The 22,235-nt window shown below is 37.7% G+C and overlaps 1 protein-coding gene across 1 annotated transcript in view; it reads left to right on the forward strand.

Annotated features, from left to right (window-relative positions):
* Positions 1 to 2,041: 2,041 nt before the first annotated feature.
* Positions 2,042 to 22,235, forward strand: part of LOC139721901 (N(G),N(G)-dimethylarginine dimethylaminohydrolase 1-like) — a 77,253-nt gene continuing 57,059 nt past the window's right edge. The window contains exon 1 of the mRNA XM_071633228.1: positions 2,042 to 2,504. Within this exon, the coding sequence (XP_071489329.1) occupies positions 2,190 to 2,504 (315 nt within the window). The 5' untranslated portion in view covers positions 2,042 to 2,189. The remainder of the gene's footprint in view (positions 2,505 to 22,235) is intronic.

Raw genomic sequence — 22,235 nt, forward strand, 5'->3', positions numbered from 1 at the left:
TCTTAGTATTCTCTTTATTTTTCCTGACATTTAATCGCAAATATCTCCATTTGGCAAATATGGACTTATCGGTTTTTGCGAACAAACTCTTCATATTATTCTGAGAATAATTGCATTCATTCAGACATCCTCGTAAACTTTATTGTTCCAAATTGTAGATGCGGAAGACTAATAATACATCTCTATATTTATTGACAACCTGTATACCAACTTGAAAAATTCAAATAGCCTGGTACTCTATTAGTGTTAACATTGCAGCCGGGTCAACTCTTAAACATGTCATGAAAATTATGTTTGCATCAAATCCTAGAATCGCTCTTGTGCCTTCTTTCTCCATGCGAAAGAAAAAAAACTAATAATAATAATAATATTGAATCTATAGTTCTTGTTTGTATATGAGTAGGTGCCTAAATCATATAATAATTAACTACTAAGAGATGAAGACTAAGACCCTGTTTATTATAGACAGCATACACATTGTACACTGTACAATTTTTGTGAATAAGTTGTAAATTCAAATTTACAAATTGCCATCGCCACATACAATTGTGGGCCTACCGCCACCGGCCTACACTGACTCACTGTACACAACACACGATATCACGAAGTTCCAATTGAGCGAATGAACAACGCTAATTTCAATATATGGGACTGACCCTGCACCTCCGCAGAGATCGTTAACAACGGTGCATTTACGGTCCGAAAAAGTCCCCTTCCGCACTAGATGCGATCACGTGACCTTCCGGAGGACTAGAATACATTATTTGGCCTCTAAATATGCAATCTTCAGGCCTAATTTTTAACAAGTTATGCTTCTAGGGCACCGTCGATCTTGGTATCTGCGTAAAGCACGAAGTATTGCCGACCTGATGAACAAAAAGTCACATCAATCCCCTTTTAGATGGGTCAGCAGCCAGCTATAAACACGGGAATGTTTTGAAAGAGGAAAAATACTATGTCAACTTCGAGATACTATTTAAACGGCCAAACAAATACTCATTTTGAACCGGAAAAAATAGCATGTCGATCACAAGAAGTCAGACATCAAACTTACCCCACAACATCGCTGTTGAAAAGCGTTGTAAAACACACGTTAATTATTCAGCAAGTCAGGCGTAGATTCAATTCTCGATGTAGTATGCATGTAACGGCACGAGCGTGCATGTGAGTGAGGCCGAGGCGAGGACCGTCGACTGCTAGCTCGCCTCGCGTCGCTTCCGCGCCAGCGTAGCGCGCTAAATCTAGGTACTGCATAGCCAGCCGGCCAGCTGGCCGGCCACTCACCTCAGCTCAGTGCTAAGTGCCATGGCACTGTGACTTCTCTCAGACTGGCGCCACCTTTTGGCCGGGAAAAAAGAGGAACGTATTTTTTTTATCGGAGTGAAATGATTTTATCAGAGTGAAATGGTTTTAGCGCAGTGAAATGGTTTCGTCTGAGTGATATGGTACGCCAAAGTGAAATGTATTTTTGTGAAGAGTGAAATGAATTTGTATTTAAAAGTGAAATGTATTTTTGTGAAAAGTGAAATGAATCTTTATGTAAAAGTGAAATGTATTTTTGTGAAAAGTGAAATGAATCTTTATGTAAAAGTGAAATGTATTTTTGTGAAAAGTGAAATGAATTTTAATTCAAAAGTGAAATGTATTTTTGTGAAAAGTGAGATGAAGTTTAATTCAAAAGTGAAATGTATTTTTGTGAAAAGTGAAATGAATTTTAATTTAAAAGTGAAATGTATTATTGTGAAAAGTGAAATGTATTTTTACAAAAAGTAAAATCAATGTTTGTGAGTGAAATGTATTTGTTAAAAGTGAAATGAATATTGGCTGGAGTGAAATGAATTTTGTATTGTTTCCTTAATGGCGTTCCATAGCACAGAACTCTTGTGTAAGAGTTCTGTGGTCTGTAGAGGCGAGGAGCTAGGAGGAGCGAAATGGCGCGTACGTGGATTTGAAATGGTATGCGCTATGCGAGCGTGTAAGAAATGTACATGCCTACTACGTAAACCCAGGGCCTAGGGAGGTGCGTGGATACGAAGAAACTGCACCGCATCTTTGTGCTTAGACAAGTGCCTTAGCCGCTGCAATACTGTGTGACAGCTGCAATAGCATCTGTAAAAACAGAGCTATCCCGATTGTGTCAGTGTCGTAGCTTTTGCGTAGATTATTTCTCTATCATCGACTTAATTAAGATGGCTGACGACTTCATGGGCGAGAAGGATGTCGAGAAGAAATTCCAAGCCAAGTTTGCGATAGTTCGTCGGGTGTCGGCGAGCCTGGTGGAGCAGGCCGTGCGGTCTAGGGAAGATGTGAGTAAGCCGGAGCTGGCGAAAGCTCGAGAGCAGCAGAAAAAATACATCGAGAGTCTGCGATCTTGCGGCATTGACGTCCACGAATTCGACTGCGACGAGAGTCTTCCCGATTGCTGCTTCGTCGAGGATGTGGCTGTCGTTCACGATGGTATAGCTCTTATCACCGTACCCGGGCATCCGTCAAGGCAGGGAGAGGTAAGTCAGGCGGATGATTCAGGCAGGCATTATGATCAACCCAACCCCCCACACTCCATACATTACGAAGCCATAGAGTGTACGACTTTGTGTACGCTGCAGTGCTTACGCAATGCACTGACCGTAACGCCACCCCGAAGGGTAGGCGAGGCGGGCGGGGTGCTGTGCAATCGCTGGCTGGCTCACTGATCTCCACACGGTTCAGTTGATGCTCCAAGAAGATAGGTGAACATATCTTTAGCCAACAGGCGTAGAGTAAGTAGCGTGAACCTGAGAAAAATGAGCTCAGAAGACATTTCATTTTATTTGTGCATAATCAGATTCTCCTCGTACCATTAGCACTGTCCACATCTTCATATCATGGTTTATTCTATCAAGAAGCATCCCTACACACTCACTACACATGGCATGATATGGCATGATGTGAACTGCGATGAGGTTGAATGCTGACAGTGAGTCATGAGTATCTAGATAAGATATGGATGAAGCTATTTATAATATTAATATAACACATGCATTATGGGCTCTCACTAGTCTCACTACTTTGTAGGGTGTGGGCAGCTTAAATCATAGACAGAAAGATCCGTCTGTCCGGAGGAGTCTTTATTTTTTTAATGTTATCGCTCTCCTGTATAGGAGGGGATCCGTGAAGCCGGACGCAGTCTCTGCGGAACATATCCTCGACAACCAGATACAGTATCAATATTTTGGTCAACTTAAATCAATACCAAAATATGGTGGCACTCGGTATATCCATATATTCTATCTCTCTTGTAATGATCACTGTACATATAATGTGTTTTGTTTACCACCTCTCCTACATTTTATGCCATGCAGTCACACATATATACTGCTTGTATCTGGTCATCAAAATCACCATTTTCATTTAGTGCTACCATACCAGTCTCGAAAATTCTCCAGTCTGCCAGGATGTCAATTTCTGAAGGATGATGATTATGCAGCATCGAGATTACCAGTCTCTTTCCTACCAGCACTTTAAACAATACAATCACTGAAGAGATGCAACTGAGACATTCAATTGATTTTAAAATTGCCCTTCATCGATCATGTTAATTACACACAACGATTATTCAGTGTTTTTGAGTATTACAAGGGTCATGATTAAAATCATGGGCATACATAAACTCAAGTGGTATTCGACACAGAATTGTTAGACAAGAGATAATGTTAAATGTGTTCTCCGTTAGACGCTCAGTTCACTGCATGGTTACAGATAACCTTGTAATGATCACTGTACATATAATGTGTTTTGTTTACCACCTCTCCTACATTTTATGCCATGCAGTCACACATTATACTGCTTGTATCTGGTCATCAAAATCACCATTTTCATTTGGTGCTACCATACCAGTCTCGAAAATTCTCCAGTCTGCCAGGATGTCAATTTCTGAAGGATGATGATTATGCAGCATCGAGATTACCAGTCTCTTTCCTACCAGCACTTTAAACAATACAATCACTGAAGAGATGCAACTGAGACATTCAATTGATTTTAAAATTGCCCTTCATCGATCATGTTAATTACACACAACGATTATTCAGTGTTTTTGAGTATTACAAGGGTCATGATTAAAATCATGGGCATACATAAACTCAAGTGGTATTCGACATAGAATTGTTAGACAAGAGATAATGTTAAATGTGTTCTCCGTTAGACGCTCAGTTCACTGCATGATTACAGATAACTGCAACCAGCCCCAACGTGCAGCGCGCGGTCTCCGGGGCTAGGTTACAGACTACCAATCACATGAAACACTGATTGTTTACAATACAATGTCGGTATTCTTGAAGGAGATTATGAGGTGTTGGTTCCCACAAAAGAATTCAGGTAAAATTACTACCTCAGGGTGCTGTGATAATGCAATACTTTGCATTGTTTCATTTACCATGCTATGAATGATTGTAATAATGACAAAAAATCATGAATGTGAGACTTTCATATTGTAGCATGACAAGGTATATCACATGAAACATAAACTATGGCTCATTTCCTGCTATTTTCATCTTGAATACACTGTGTATGACACACAAATGTTGCATTAGTGTCAGCAAGATATTGAGTATATGCATACATGTGCAGAAGCATGGTCACCACATATACTCACATAAAGTAATCACAGAAACAGACCCCCCCCCCCACACACACACATACACACAGACACCAATTTTAAATGCAGTTACATCGTACTGATGTTAAAGTGAGGCAAGGTTTTGGGGGTGGAAGTGGATACAAAGAACGAAGAAGACACACCAGTGCTGGCATCGATACTTTATTATGTTCGTGGTACAGTGGATAATGTCCTATGATATTTTCTACGAACTAACATGTCGATGGTTTTTTCTGCCACACCTTTTGTATGTTTTCCTCAGTAGACTACGTGTATAATTCCGCCCTAGTATATGTTTTCTACCATTGCTATATATTTTGTATGCCTTCTGCCATATTTAGACTCTCTACATGTATATATTTCTCCACTTTGGGCTGAAAGTCCTCCTCCACGACAAACAGATTCTATTCTCATGTTGGTAAGAATCACCATGGAGATAGCTCCATGGTATGGCTATCTATGGTTCAAAGACACACTGTGGCTTCCAAACCAACACTAGAACTGTCTCCCAGGGATACAAAGGAAAGTTTATTGCCACTTGGTATACCAGCAGATGGCCTACTTCCCAGTTTGTCTAACACCACTCCGTCCTACAGGAAGTGAAACATCATCCTTACCTAGGCATTGATCTGACAGATAACCTTACCTGGTCAAGACACATCAATCAGACAATCTCTGGCGCAAACAAGATCTTGGGTCTCCTGCGCCGCAACCTCTGGAGCTGCACTAAATCTACCAAAGAAATAGCTTATAAAACCCTTGTACGCCCTAAACTAGAGTATTGTTGTGCTATCTGGGACCCTCATCAAGTCACCCACATCACCAACTTAGAGAAAGTCCAAAGAAGATCTGCTAGGTTTGTCACCAACGACTTCAGGAAAACCAGCAGTGTTACAGACATGCTCCAAGATCTAAAGTGGGACTCTCTTCAAAGACGACGCACAATTGCCAGGCTTTCACTGATTTATAAAGAAACTCATCGTTTAATCCCGTCAAACATAAATCATCTTAAAAGGAATGTCAGAAGTGGACCAGCAACCAGGTTAAATCAACCCTTGAATTACAACACTATTCAGACCAACAAAGATTGTTACCACCATTCACTTTATCCAAGGACAATCCCAATTTGGAACACACTGCCAGCTGAAATAAAATCTGCAACCAATATTGATATCTTTAAATCTCGTTTGTCCAAAATGAGATTTTAAAGTGCTGCAACTGTATGCATGAGGGACTGCACGTTTATAGCCCAGCAGCGGCGGTTGGTGCAGTACTGACAAGACAAGACAAGACAAGATAAAGTCATTTGGTCTGCTATCAATTTCGTCTAATGCGAGTTTGGTCCAATCCTCACTTGGTCAACGCCCAGTTTGGCTAATTATCATTTTATCTAATGACCAGATGGTCTAATTTCAATTTTGCGTCTGTGAATTTCTTTTTTCTTCCCACTGTGTCTAGTAAACTGTGGGTATAAGATGAAATGGGCATATCCCATCTGGAAGTAGACAAACTGGTAATGAGGTTAAGGGCAATTGGACTAAATGGTCATTGGCCAAACTGGTTGTAGATGAAATAGGAAAGACTATGTGGGTTGAGATTTCAAAATAGACGATCGAAGTGGGAGTAGACCCAGTGATGGATCACCCAAAGGAACAGCTGACTGAGTGACAGGATTACACTGTATCTTCAAAGGAAGTCATACCTCTTCAAATGGCTTTAACCCTGAGTTTCCTGTGTGACCTCGTTGAATTTAAAGTCTGTCAAATGGGAAGTGTACATAAAGTTGTGTTAATAGTTCTGAGAAACCTTAACTGAAATGATATAAGTTGCCACTCTCTTTCCCTGTGTCTCTTGGATATAATTACAGTCAAACCTGCCTTACTTGGCCTCCTGTCTATAGCGGCCACTGAAAAATCCCCCCAAGAGAAAAGCCCTGTTAAAGACCCTGTGTATAGCAGCCACCTGTCTAACGCGGCCAGCGGCCACAAATTTTGTTTCTTACGGTAAATTTTAACCTGTCTTTAGCGGCCACAGACCCGATGGAGCTGTATCTAAGCCGATAATTCAGCATGTTTTTCTGCTTCGTTGCCATGCCAGTCATTCATGGGCAACGTTCAGTGATCGCCACTGCTGCGTTCATCACTCATTCAGCCAATGCACTAGTTAGTGTTTAACTTTCTTCACGACTGTACACATGCTACTGTGCAAAAATTTCATTAACACCGATGTTGTTCAATGCATGAAACACATGTGTGTAGGGAAAAATGTGTGTATGATACATGCACATGTAAGTAAGTTGTACTTACAGTGTGTATACGACAACGATACATGTACATGTAGGCAATGCACACAAAGTTGGATAGCCTGTCTAAAGCAGCCACCTGTCTATAACGGCCACTTTTTTTCGTCTCCCTTGGGTGGCTGCTATAGACAGGTTTGACTGTATAAGGAGTCATGTGTTCAGATCGCAGTGAAAGTGTATTTAGAAAGAGATTACAGTGTACATGTTACAGACTAAACTATCATTTTAGAAACTGAATACATAACTTTTTTTTAATGCATATTCCAGAGGATATGGGAGGTGTCATGTTTTCCAGTTGTCAGTCAGTCCTTTTAGACATCAATCAATCCATCTGTCCTAGATATGGATTTTCTTGTTTTCTGTTTAATCTGGACACTCCAAGTCTCACTTTCAATACAGTAAAATAATAATATAAAAAAAAAAACACTGCACTGAAGCACAGGAAAAGTAAACACAGTGCCAGGTGGAAATGTGCCAAGAGGAAAAAACATTGGAATACTGACTGGTATGGGATAGAGTGTAGAGAATCATCCACGCGAAGTGTTTGAAGTGCTGTTATTTTAGGGAGGCTATTAGTTTCTTTGGACCTATTCTAGCAATGTTAGCAATGCACAATTGATATCTGCACCTTCACTGTCTTTTGAATGCATCGCGGATGCAGTGTGCATCATGCATGTGTGCTCTAGTTTTATAATGAAATGCTTGCCTTAATGCAAACAGGTTCTAAGAAAGTTCTGTCTGCTGAGAGAAATTTTACAAGTGATCTGACATTTTACTGCCATCATATTTCTACAAGTTACTGACTAGTATTCGAAAACCCATCTTTACATACAGCATTTATCACTTGTATTATATAATCGTGTTAATGTCTTTCAGAGAACTCATTTTACTGACTATCGAGCAAACTTTTATTGTAGTATTTACTTTGGGCTGGTTCGCTAAATGCCATGGTCGCTATGCGGTACAGACTGCGGCATATCATGCACTAGTCCAAAGTATGGAGGAAGTCATGGTACCTGCAAGAAAATTTAATGCAAATATCCAACCCTGAATTTAAAGTACTCTTTGAATGTTTATGTTGTTCTAAAAAGGTAATAAAGTAGAGTTGTCATATTGCAATTGATTGACAAATTGCCCTACATCGACGTAAATAAGCACTGAATTGATCAGTGTTTTAGTAGTAGCCATGATAAAAAATCATGGGCGTACATACTCGAGCAGGATTGGAACCTACGACCTCCTTATCACCAGACAGGTGTCATCTCCACTAGACCACCGAGCTTTCCCCCTACAGCAAGTGTTGGTTCTACTCCTTATAGCATGCAAGCGGGTACTGCGTAATTATTCAAATTCATGAAAATCTTCCGTCGAGATGTTTTCATTGCAATTGATTGACAAATTGTCAAGAGTTGTCATATTCAACTGGGATAAATGATGTGTGGGCCCTGTGCTTTGTACATGTATGCCCCTATATATGATACCAGGGAGGTGATCACCTCCCTGATGATACTAGGGTCATTACCCTGTGGTATGTTTTTTATTGTCTATCCGTCTGTCCATCTGCCCTTCCCATGTCTCGTGACAGTTATAAAACAGTGGCAACAACAAAAGGCACTCAATAGAGTTTCTTGGGACAAGACCTTGGTATTCTATATATGAGGTGTAGATATGCTGGTTAGATTTCGAACTAAAAAGGAAAAGGTCACTGAACTTTTACTAAAAAAAAGATTTCAGCTGTAACTTTATCTCTGCATGTGTAGTGGTAATATAATACACACATTAACCTAATATAATCTGGTGTCTAGGAACACTCTCCCTACTCACATAGAACCTGTAATAAAGATCCAGAATTATGATAGGCCCTGTACACTTATAATCTGGTGTCATGTAATGATATACACCCATGTAATGCCCTGCCCTCCCCTTCCAAAAAACAACAACAAACAAACCAAAAACAAAAACGCAAAACACAAAACAAACACAAAACAAAAATGTAAAAATCAAAGTAAGAGGTCATTGCACTTGTGGAAAAAATGTCATTTCCAGCAAGTACTTCAGCTTGGAATGCCCAGTAATGATATCAGTTGTAAGACATGGCATACATGTATGCAAGTAGATTGGCAATTATTGTTTACATTTAATATTAGCATTGTAAGGTCATGACCATCAAAGACCAGGTCCAGATGTCACTGTTCTTTGGCTACTGGTAAAACGTGTTTTTTTTTTTTCCCCCAGCCATAACTTTAGCTAAGAAAGTCCAATGATGTTATCTGGTAAGAATAAACAAAATTAATATAATGGACTACAGTTGGTAGCTTGAAATGACAGGGGTGCAAAGTCTAACATCAGGATCCAAGGTCACCAATATTTAGCTCAAACATAATTTCCTGGCCATAAATTCCACTGAGTATAAATAAAATTATCAATCACTGGTCAGTGCTCCAGAACAATGAGCTTCATCAATGTATAATGCAAAATGAAGGGGTGTATACTTACAGCAATTCACAATGGACTGTGTACAGCAGTCAAGTTGCTCTAGTTATTACCAAGTGTGGTCAGCAGAGCATGAAGTAATGGTTATTAATGAATCATGGTCATGATGTAGAATTCATCAGAGGGGGTCACAGAGTTGTCTTCAGAACCTTGCAAAGTCTTCAAAGGACTTATAGAGAAAACTACATAAATTGTATGATTACTAATATTATTTTGGCCGAATTAGCCTTATTTTTCCATCATCTAAAGTTAAAGCATGAAAATGTTGTTTGGAGTATAAGATTTGATGCTTTTCTTTATCTCCTTTTCTTCAGACTTCGTAGATCTGGCTTCTATTATATCTCAAAATCAGTGGAAGTGATGATTTATCTATGAAGTAAATGTTTTAACTCGAGTGATAACAAATGAAAAAAAAAACTTGTTTTGCTGATCCTTTAGGCAATTATTTTTCAGTTACCAGGCACTATGTCAATATCAATTTGTGAATATTTTTGTTCTGATAATGTTATTATCATCATTATTATCACCATCATTATCATAGTGAGGGGCATTTTGAGAAACTTTACTTAAATGAAAATCAAGAATAGGCCCCAGTAAATGGAAAATGATATCTGGACCGTTGGTTGTTCATTTTGGTGACAAGTTCAAATTACCTCATTCTTGAAGCTATTTAGTTTGCATGATATGGTAAGTGCATGGTTGCATTCTGTGATTTTGGTGTTTATTAGTGTCATTTACACTACTTAGATTATTTATTGATTATGCATCATAAATTAGTGAAAGCAGCAGTTTGACACTGTATGCCATTGTCATGGATACTGATTCTGGATTCCAGTTAGAACACCTGTGATCACAATGGAGAAAGAGAACTTGAACACAAACACCTGCTTACAGTGTTTATTGTGCATCAGTAACGACTGCTGTGTAAAAACCTGTGCAGGAGTTGTTTGCATCCTGTTGCCATGATGACAATTGATGATGCACAGTATCATGGTTACAAGCTTTGTTTATTACCAATGTCACCAAGAAGCTGTTGAAGTGCTGGTATGTCATTTAATACTTTACTGGCTACTACTGTAACTTAAGTTCCAATATAAAAGGGTTAGGGAGCAAATATGTTTTGCAATTTACTGGGTAGGAGAAAATGTTCAAATTTTGTTTGAGTGATTTTCAGTCCACTCAGCGTAGTGGGATTGCCTCTGAGCTCAGAGTTCACTTTCTAGTAATATTTCAGCTGAAATTAAAGCAGAGCAGAACTTGTTCATTGTTAGTCATATTACTAATGTAATGATGTTTTGATAATTTGACAGTCAAATACCATCTGTAGGATATATTTATTCAAAAGCTGTATAAACTGTACACTTGCAAGATAATTTATTATGATGTCATTACTGATTGGTGACCACAATGACATCTCTTGGGTCAAAATGAAATGGAACTTTTGAACATTCCACCAATGATATTCAGGGCTTTGATGTATTCATCCACTGCTATGAAAAATACAAACAATTTGGACTGGATTGTGATGGATTGCAATTGATATTCTATGAGAATAAGAAATCCATTGGGATTAACAAGTTTTGGAAAAAAAAAATGTTCAGTTTTTCTTTTTGCGTGGTACAGGACAATCAGGGCCATTTGTGAGCAGAACCATTTAGCTGTGATTAATTGTTACAGGAGTTACCATTGATTGCAGAGTTGCCATTAGTTGTAAAGTTACCGTAGTTAAACAACCTGGCCTTCGATGTATACTTGACGTCGTATGGACAAAATTAGGTTTTAAAGAAATTATAGCCAGATGACTCATTCTGGTGTCAGTATGCAGATGGATCTATAGTTTTATGCAAAGAAAGCAAGCAAAACTTGGGATTGACACACATGTGTAGAGAGCCGCCAAGCCATCAAGTGGTTAGAGCCTCACCTCTGACAAACAAATATTGCTCTATTCACAGGATAAATCAGGAAGACCTCCATTAAAGAGCCATGGTGCTTGGAACAGCACTCTACTGGGGGGGGGGGGGGGGGGGGGGAGGGGCTGCAAAATCTAGTCTATTTCATAGCCTCATCATTTTATCTTAACATGAAAACAATGATGTTGCATTTAGGAAAATTAATGAGTGTACATGTATATAATATCAACTGAATTTGTTTCTTTATTCAACATTTTATTACAGTCTATTGTAGATTCCAGAAAAGTGCTGAGGGTTTGTCCCAAAAGCTGGATGAATATCCTTAACTTTTCTCAAGAAATCAATGATATTTTTTATTCAAATTGACTAAATTCTTCCATTGAGTAGTTCGCTGCTATTTTTGGATGTTTTATTCTTCTGTCATGGCTGCTACTAGAACTCTGATCAATTCAGTGTTTAGAAATGTAGATATTTGTGATCTTATTCCATTGCTCTAATTCTGTATTGCAAATGTAACGACTACTAATTGCCTCAGAAGTCTAGTAACTTGGTAAGAGCTCATAGCCTAACCCTCCCATTCACCACATCTCAAAATACCATTGACATTGTGCACAGTCAGGTTGGTGATCTTTGCTCCAATTTCATCGAAAGTTCATTACAAGCAGTCTGATATCTGAGACAAAATGTGTCCCAGCCCTAGTTCTCATTCTTCCATTGCCCCTATTTAAATTGCAGCAAGACATGTGAAAATGAAATTCAGAGTGACTGCTTTAATAAAATCGAAGTGTGAAGACGAATGTTCCTCCATGAGTGTGTAGTGTCCTCAACAAAACAGACAAAACACATATTGACTTGTTGCATGGCATGGCTGGCAGTGTACACATATAATTCCGATATGATTTCACGTGTCTACAGAGCATTTGCTATCAAATGTCCACAACAAAGAAAACTACATTCATGTTTGCCACCAAGCCCCCAGAGGAGGGCAAAGTCCACCAGTGGAAATCAATCAAATCCCTGCATTAAAGGGATGGTATAGTATTGGTGAAGAAGAGGATTGGGCTTTTGACTTTTTGTGAGATAGCAAGAAACCACTCTCTAAAAAGTTACAGAGCATACAATTCTAAGAGGAATTCAAAGTTTATATGATGAAAATCAATTTTGGAATGGCTGAGATGTCCAAAAGCAAAGTAAAGCAAAAAAATGATCCTAATAAAAGGTAGGTCCCACCTTTAATCAGGATTGCTCTGTATCAGATATCTCAGCCATTTCAAAACCAATTTTCATCAAAGAAATGTTGAATCACTCTTGGAATTACATGCTTGTTCATACAAGAGGTTTCTCATTATCTCATCCAAAAAAAAAAAAAATGTTAGAAACCTAAAGTTAGGTCTCAACCAGAGCTATATGATCCCTTTAAAGGTAATAATCATAGAACAGTGGGGGTTTTGATGAGAAAGCTGGCTGGAATAGCGATAGGGATTTCCCCAGGGGCTCGTCAATGAATAGTACATGCCACTCAAGACATCCAGATACTTCAGCACAAGACCATCTGCTCAGAATGCTTCTTCAGATATCTATTCTATGACCGGTGTCTTTCTTTGCCAAAACACAAACAAATGAAGTAACATGATTGAATGTGCTGACCAGTAACTTACATTTCTTTAGGCCTACAGAATAATTATAACAGCCCATTGTCTTTGAATCGTACGTTGAACCAAAAACCTTGATCCCTACACAGCCTTGTTGACTTCAAAACTGTTTTTTCCGGTGAAGAGTATAGAATGTCTCTTGAATAATCAAAAAGTCATGATCACAAGTCTTCTGTCAGAACATGAGATATCAAATACCAGCATCTCTCCGCGGTATTCATTAGAGAGGTTTCCAGATGAAAACTCTCCTTTGTGTGGGTTTTAAGGTACCATCTAATTCTAGAGTGAAAAAATTCCAAACCGTGTTCAAGTTAATTTTTTATGAAAAAAAAAAAGTCTGATAGAGTAAAATCAGAACAGAATAATAGAATGCTGCAACAGGTTAATGTGACAACTCATTCTTTGATATTCATTTCATGTCCCCCTCCCCCGCCCCCCCCCAAAAAAAAAAAAATTGTGAGGATTCATGTACCGATATAGGAGATTTTTTGTCCATACCTCTTCCAGTTTGCACAGTATAATTGCACAATATGTACATCGCAAATGGAACTTTAAGATTCTGCAACTTTCTTACTTCAGGAATTATTTCTAGTGAAACCTCTATCATTTTGTTTATAGATCTGATTTTACTGTATTGTTTTTGTGAGCCAAGTTGAACATGCTGTGGAATTTCACTTTAATGAAGCAGGGATGAACCGGGATATATGATCCTTTCTTTTGTTTTGCCCATAGTTTTGAAAACTTTACAAGCAATACTTGCATGCTATGTGTACTTATGGTGAAAACAAAATTAATACAAGGTAAATTAAAACAAGCTCTAAAATATATACAATATGCCTTTAGAATTGATCATACATCTTCTGAAGGGCCACTTTTGATAATGAAACCACATTCACAAAACCCTGCATCTTGCAATCTAGATGTAGGGTGTATTTTGCCTGTATTAAATTGATTAAAATGATGATGCAAAAGATTAGATATTTTGGAGAATACAGTGCAATAGCTGCCTTGTTCTCCCCCTTTTTTTTTCCTTTTTACACCACACATGCATTAAAAATTTCATTGGAATAGCCGTTTGGAAGTTATGCTGTTTAATGCACACACAGTTTAACTACTTCCTGATATGGAGGATGATTTTACTAATTTACTGCTTGGTTGCATTTTTGCTTGGTGAGAGAAATATGGAGTAAGATCTGATCTTATAATCTTATTTTCAAGGTAGCAGATCTTTCGTACGGCCTTTGCATCAAGGTGAATTATGAAAAGAAAAGAGCATTTGTCCAGAAATGAGTAAATACAAGATGCTTGCTGCCATTTAGGAAGTGAGAGGCTATAATGCTCAGACTTTACAGAGACGTAGTGTCCTTCTTGCTCTGAATCAGGGAGGTGAGACGGAACATCTCACCTCCCTGCCTGAACTGATAATAGGTACATTCACATTGTTTGTGTTCTGAGTGTGGTATTCAATGGGTACTACAAAAATCTATTGGCTCCATTTGCATTGTCAGAATACCACATAGGTACCACTGTAATTCACTTACCGTGTACACTGCGTTACTTTTCTCATTCGTAAAATACCACGGTATTTCAGGCTCGAAAGTTTTACACCTCTCTAAGATAGGAACCGCACATGTGCATATATCCCACTGGAAGAAGACGAGGAATGTGTTGGGTCGTGTGAGAATTGCACCACTGTATGATGGGTGGTATACACTCAAATCATTAAAAGGCATGATATACACGTAGGGTCAAGAGAAAGATAATGTACATGTAGCATGAGATTCATGGGAGTGGGTACCCATTAGCAAAATAGACAGTTTGCTCAAATGAAACATGCAAATGTGTTCAAGGTGTGTTTGCAATTTGAGAGCTACTGAGGCTCCAGTGAACAATGTGGTATTTAGTCTCATGTACTGGTATACACACAAGACTCATTTACTGATGTAACCCGTTGAAGACTAGTGCTGAGTATACTTGGAAGTGTGTGTGGGAAATGCATGGTAATATTAGCAAGATTAAAAATCCTCAACGGGTTAATCACACCAAGAGTACATTGTACCTGTGGTCATGGAATCAAACTTGCGAGTGCTGGTTTGGAGGAGTGTTGAACAAAGATGCAGAGTTGCAGAAATGGATGCCAGTGTGTTGCTGGTTGTTGCTGGTGTTTTCAGGGTGCCATGAAAGTGAAAGGTAGATACGATGTCGGTGAGTGCGCCCAAGAATTTGATTGTGTAGCATTTGTAGCTCTATTAACTTCTGTGTGCGTAAATGCTGTATAATTACAAAGTGTTGCGGACTTGCTCAATAGAGAGTGAATGAAGAACGGTAAGTGCACTGAGAGTCATTTTATTCTATACATTTTCTCAAGATGAAATGATGAAATCATTTTGGACAGTGCAGATAGAAATAATTAAATGAACAACAGTGTACAGACAGTGAGACACAGTATTCTTTCTTCATGAATATACATGTGTGTAGATATCTATACTATAAAGAAAAATGAAGGGCTGTGGTATTCTTGTATAATGTGTGTACGCAATGCAACTGCAGTACTGGCCATTCATGTGTGACATGAATGAGATAAGAAAGCAAGGTATTTCCTCTGCTAATAACTAGTCGCTATAGTTAGCTGCACTGTGAAAGCTGAAGGACATCCATGGCATGTGAATGATTATTTTTCGTGATTTTATATCATGGCATGTTTGTGCACAAAAACATCTAGGTGCTTTACCCTAAATGAATAAAGTAGTCAGTAGTCCACTGATTTGAAGTGAATTCAATTAGTCTTTTTTTTCACTTTTTTATTAGAAACACACATTAATGAGATATGGAAATAAGATAACAATACAGTAAAGCCATTTTGTAGTTATGATTCTTTTGAAATGAATTTGTGTGTCATTTCTATGAAAGATAAGTTTGAAATAAAATTATGCTAGATGAAAAAAGATCAGTTGAAATTAGTCTGAAAGAAGTAAAGTTTTATTAACACAACAGTGAAATTTGATCAAACTTGGATAAAAATGTATGACAGATATGATATTGTGTGAAGTTTTGCTAATTTTCACAAAACTGTTCTTGAATATTAGTCAGTATGAATATATGCAAATGAGTGAGTTGATGATATCAATCCCATTTTATACAATTGTACACACATGTAGCAGGCTGTTTTTGTTTTTTTTTTTGGGGGGGGGGGGTTGGTTTTCGTTTGTTGGTTTTGGTTATATTTTTTAAATGGGATCATGTCCCCGTCTTAAATCTTGACATTTGACTGATCATTATTTTTAAGTTATTTAGCCAGGAAATATTTTATGTTTTGCACTTTCATAGCAGATTTTTTTTTTAAGATAGGATTTTGCACCTAATGAATGTTGTTTTTGTATACTTTAATATTTACCTAAAAACCCAGTTAACATTTTTGAACCATCTGTTCAAGTTTCAAGTACAACACCTGTCCGCAAAGGTAGCAATTTACATTCAGTTTTCTATAGATTTATAAAACAATAGATATAGCTTTAGATTCAGCTTTCTATAGATTTATAAAACAGTAGATAGCTTTAGATTTAGCTTTCTATAGATTTATAAAACAAAGGATATAGCTCTAGCTTCAGCTTTCTATAGATTGATAAAACAAAATAAATTTATAAAAGCCAATATAAGTTTTATAAGGCAATTTCAAAGCTTCACATACATTTGCCCTATTGTAAGCATCACTGGAAAAATACGCATCAGTACTGGAGTACCAGAAAGCAAGAGAATATTGTGGCCCTGACGAGATATGCAGACCATACACGAACTGACCCTCTTGAGCCAGCCATTTCCTGAAATTGACCTCCGGCATATGAGGTTACACTTACAACCATTGTCAAGTATTGGTCATTAACAAGCAATCTTTATATATATTGTATATTAGGCAGAGAGATTGCTATCATATTATCACAGCAATCAAGTGTGTGGTCGTTGAATTCAGTTTACATATTATTTATGTCAACACACAATGCAGGCTCAGCAGTATGGGAATTTTGGTGGGTTTCGTTTTTCTTCATCTGAGGATTTGGATGATTCACGTTTCACCAGAACCAGATGATTATTTGCTTCCGACAAGATGCTCATCAAAGGACTGCATGCTCTCATGTCAACTGCAGTACTAATCAGAACTCAAGATTTGCTTTGAATATTGATTTTTAACCGCCTGCTATTGATTTGATATTGTGCACTACACCATTGTAGTCTTGCTGCAAGTCTGAAATTGCAGGAGACACACCCATTATGTATGAATTCTATTCATTATTTTTTTGTCCTGCCATAATGTGTGCATGCATGTGTATGCCTCGGCATGCTCATGTTGATACTGTGCAAGACTATACTAATTCCAATAGACTGATTTACTAAAACAGTGAAATTTATGAATTCATATCATGTTCCTAGTAACAAGCTTTTCCTGGTGTTCCTGATTTAAAAATATCGATACTTGGAATCCACCCTGCATACATTAGTTGCTGCTATGTCGGACAAGCCTTAGACAAGCTTTCTGGTAGTCAGGAACAACATTCGTGTAAAAAATATGCACACTGTACAAGTTGAATGTGTTGTTATAAGCCGGTCTGTTAGGTGCGTGTGAGAGCTTTCTGTGAGAGACTTGTACAGTAAAAGAGCAAAGGCTATTAAATAAAGGTTTTCATCAGTCATACTTCAGTGTGCTATGTCTCCCTTTAATATGAATTTCACAGTCAAGCAAGTGTCTTTTAACTGCAGCAGGAGTCAGGCCATGGAAATATGTACATGTATTATACTACCCAGCTCCATGGTCAGACTAAGTGATTGCCCAGTGGCATTTAGGGCAATTCATCCAGAACAGGTGGTACCTTGGCATAGGGCAATCCAAAAATGGGCAAGCAAACCTTGATTTATATGATTGCTAGGAAAAATGCTTATAAATACCACATGCAAATTTGTGTTTGTATATTTGCTCCAAAGCAGTACTAATTGTTCCGCACAGAACTACAAATAGAACTACAAATTCATTTTTAGAAAGTAGCATAATTTGAAATACATCACATAGACACAAAGGAGTGAATAAAACAAATATTCATTTTTTAAATGTCAATGGCAAGGCTTAAAAAAAGTGTGACTGTGACTTTATGTCATTACACATATTCAGCTATGAGCCGCAGTGAAGTGATACGCAGTCAACTCTAGATGAAAATGAAGCAGCGGTATTTTGGAATTTAATATAAACTATGCAAAATCAAAATTTCTCAGATATATTGTTTTTAAAAATGTATGTCTAGATACAGATGTTCATACTCAAATCATTCAAAAGTTGAAAAAAAAATCATTTTGATTGTATAGATGCCAGTTTCCTGGAAAAACCTGAATTCAAGCTGTGGCTACATTTAATCTTTAACATATATCTAAATACTGCCTGCTCTGCCGAGAGAAAAAAAAAGGACTAAAAACAAAAACGACAACATTTTATACATTTTGAAGTTTTGTAATCATGAAAGATTAAGGGAATCCATCTTGTCAATCCCTTGTGTACATTTATGTTAATGTGATATCTAATGGCAGTGCACATTATTGTACCATTAGGTCATACTGGTAATTGTGGTGATAATAGATTGCTTTCTGTTGATTATATCTCTAGGAGGAAAAAAAATCCAAATACTGTGGAGGCAGTAAAAAACCCTTGTTGCTGATAGAGGAAATCCATTATGGAAACACATTGCTGCACCTGTCGAGCCATGGTGGTGTTAAATTGTGCATTCTGCAAGGACAATAGGGGATGGGGCCTCGCCCGTCACTTCAGTAGCCCTTCACCCTAATCGCTGAGCAGACAACCACGGGTCGTAGCCGCCATCATGATATGTAGCCTGTATTAGTCACGTAGGCTCTTTAACCCAGCGTGTGCCGCATTACTTTCCGGTCCATATGTATGTGTGTGAAATTTGTGTGCACATTTGACTCATTGGCATCGAAAGGGTTAACACACTCTTTCTTTCTGACAGGTGTATACAATATGCAATGCAATGTCATTTACATTCAAAAGCTGTGGGGTGTAGGGGATTCATACAGACGGCATCTTCACCACAAGCTCTCAATGAGAGGACAGTATGCCTAGCATTGATGACTGGATTGAAATATACGATTATCAACCAAGATGAAATGAAAATGAGTATCCTTGCATGAACGAAACAAAACAAACAACTAAAGCAAAGCAAAACAAATCAAATCAAAACAGGAGATTCCATCCTGGCAGCACATTGGATCCTAATTACCACAAAATGAAATATCTTTACACAGCATTTATGCTCATGGGCCATCAGGATGAAGAATTTAATCAGAATTGATGTTTCACCATTTTTTTTTGTAGTAACAAACTTATCAAATACTGTGATTTATACCTAGGGAGTGTTTTCTCCAATTCTATAGATGTTCAGACATTATGCATGTTCACAGAGAAAGCAAAGAAAGGAAAATGAGACATTTTAAACCAAACTTGAGATGCTTTGAGCACTGAAAGTGAAATGGTGATAATTCTGGTAATGATCATAACAACAATAATAAGACAGTTCTTGTATGTCTACAGAGTCAGCACTGTTCTTCTGCCCGGGGGGCCCTACCACTGAAATTATGTTATCATTACCAGGCAAACATGTAACATTGGTTGGTTAGCCATCTTATCTGAAGATGTATGCACCAGATTTTAACCAAGAATTGTCCTTGTGGGTCCAAAGCCTTATCTATTCTAACGACAGTACACCCACTGGTTATAGATTTAAGGGTAGTGAGGGGGAAAAAAAGACAATAACACAAGAATTCTGTCTGTTAAACCCCATGTTAATCTGGAATTTGAAATACACTACTGTCATACTCAATGCACAAAGAGTCAAAAGAAAGAATAAAGACCGTAGTATACTGCTGATCTTACTCTTAATTGCATATCAATTGAACATTATTATTAGAATTTCAAGAGTTTACAGCACAATGCAAGATAGTGTGTCCATGCCATTTCGAGCTGAGGTACATTTAAAGGCATCATACCATTTGCAGATGAAATAAAAACCCAGCTTTAGTGCTTAAAAATGGTTCTAAAATGTGAGATAGGCATAGAAACAACCAATATAAAAATGTTAATCATTATAATCAATGTTAAGTATTCTTAAATATATACAAGATGTGAACAATGCTTATAATAAAATTGTTTCTAGAATAAACCATCAACAGTTAATGGTTTGTTGAAAAAAAGAAATAGTGATATCTCCTGATATTTTAGGCTTCATTGCAAAATTGTCATATGGTAGGATGTTTTGTGATGCAACTGACATACACATATGCATCAATAGTGTGATAACTAATTTTTTTTTTGTTTTTTTAATCACTGCTCCCAATGGTAAACAATACCTTTAATTGGAGAAAGTGTATGGAAAACAAGTTAAGATGCTCTTTGTGGCAGATCAATTACACTCTACTTGACTGTATAGATAGATTGGGTTTCCCCAGGGTGATTTTTTCCCCATTCACCAGAAGGGTCTCCAGTAGTGTACATTGAGGGACTCTCCGATTACCTGGACAATCCTTAAACTGCAGCAGTTTGAGGTTTAGGGAAGAACTTAAGTAGGTTAATGAGGACATAAAGATAGTCACTGTCTTGTCCCTGTCTTGTCCCTTGGAGGGGCCCAAAGTCAGGTCTAGTGGCAGATCCAGGCATTGGCACACTGGGCGCGCCCCCCTTTTTTTTTGTTAAAACAAATGAAATAAAAAGGAAAAAATGGGGGGGGGGGGGTCGCATGCCCCCTTTTAATTTTGTAAAGGTCCCCTCCTTTGTGGCATTCCTGGATCCACCTCTGAGGTCGGTGCCATGTAAGTTACCTGCTTATAAAACATTCAATGCTTCTTTAGTGGTCACAGAAAACAGAATCAGGTGGGGGATTTGATTTAATCCAATCTGATCTGATTAAAACTAGTCTATTAAACCTAATCTCCAAATTCATGAAATTCTTCGTGTTGTTTTTATTGCAACTGATTTAAAACAAATACCCTACATTGATGTAAGTAGGCACTGAATTGATCATTGTACTGATCAATTCAGTGCTTATTTACATCGATGTTAATAGAGCAATTAATTCATCAGTTGCAATAAATCTAATTTAATCTCATCTTATCTAATTTCATGTAATGTAATGTAATGTAATCTTATGTTATGTAATCTATAAGCAATCTTATCTAATCAGTGAACCTCCTAAATAGACATATGGGTCAGTCTATATATTATCTCAAGGACGTCTCTAATTATGTGATTATACATAGATACAGTAATACAGGCAAATGCACACACAGTGTACAAGGCGGCTGTGTGATGTTGTGTATGATATCAATTATGAACTAATGTGTATGTGTCTGCATTTTATCAGTGCTTATGATGATGGTGTAATAAATCATTCTGCAATGAAACTGAGGTTTAGCAAATGATATCACCATGATGAAAGTTCATAATCATCATCAAATTAAAACAATATTCATTACAACTCCAAATATCACAGAATATCAGGGCTAATGTTATTAGCGATTACACTGCATCTCAATTTTGATCATTAATGTTGCCAACTGGTTCCTGTCATAGGGTCCATTAGAACCTTATTTTATTTATATATCACATTCATTTTATTTATAATATATCAAATTTAACTAGAAAATACAAATATGAGTTTGATCTTTGTATTTATAGTTGGGAAGTGTTGTAGTTTACCATGACGTCTACAGTGGCGGGAAAACAACTAAAAGAACAATTCTTTCATGGCTCTTATAAAACAACAGGCACACACCCCTTCATAAATCTTCAGGGATATTCGATTTGGTGACAGGCTTACCTATTATTAGTCATGAAAGCTTTCAAACCACCCTTTTCTGTCTGTCGGTCTGTCTGTCTGTCTGTCTGTTTGTCTTTCTCTCTGTGATCGATTTCACCGCCTCACTTTGCATCACTTTGCATTAATTCACCCAATGAGCTCACAACACGAAGACTGTTAACGCTGTTAAACGAGAGACACAACTTGCACGAAAACAAATCAATCAAGTGAAGTTTAAATTAAGGGAAGGATAGTATGTGATGGAAAGACATTCGTCGCTTCAACATTTTGGATTTTGTCGTCAGCGACAAGTGCCATGGGATGATAGGACCAGCAGGAATGACATGGAACCGACAAAATCTGGAGTTGATCGGCCCAACACCTGCGCCCGACTTTATG

This window comes from Diadema antillarum, unplaced genomic scaffold, assembly GCF_040938485.1.
Source record: "Diadema antillarum isolate AM-2024a unplaced genomic scaffold, OU_Dant_1.0 scf00000151, whole genome shotgun sequence".
NCBI lineage: Eukaryota > Metazoa > Echinodermata > Echinoidea > Diadematoida > Diadematidae > Diadema > Diadema antillarum.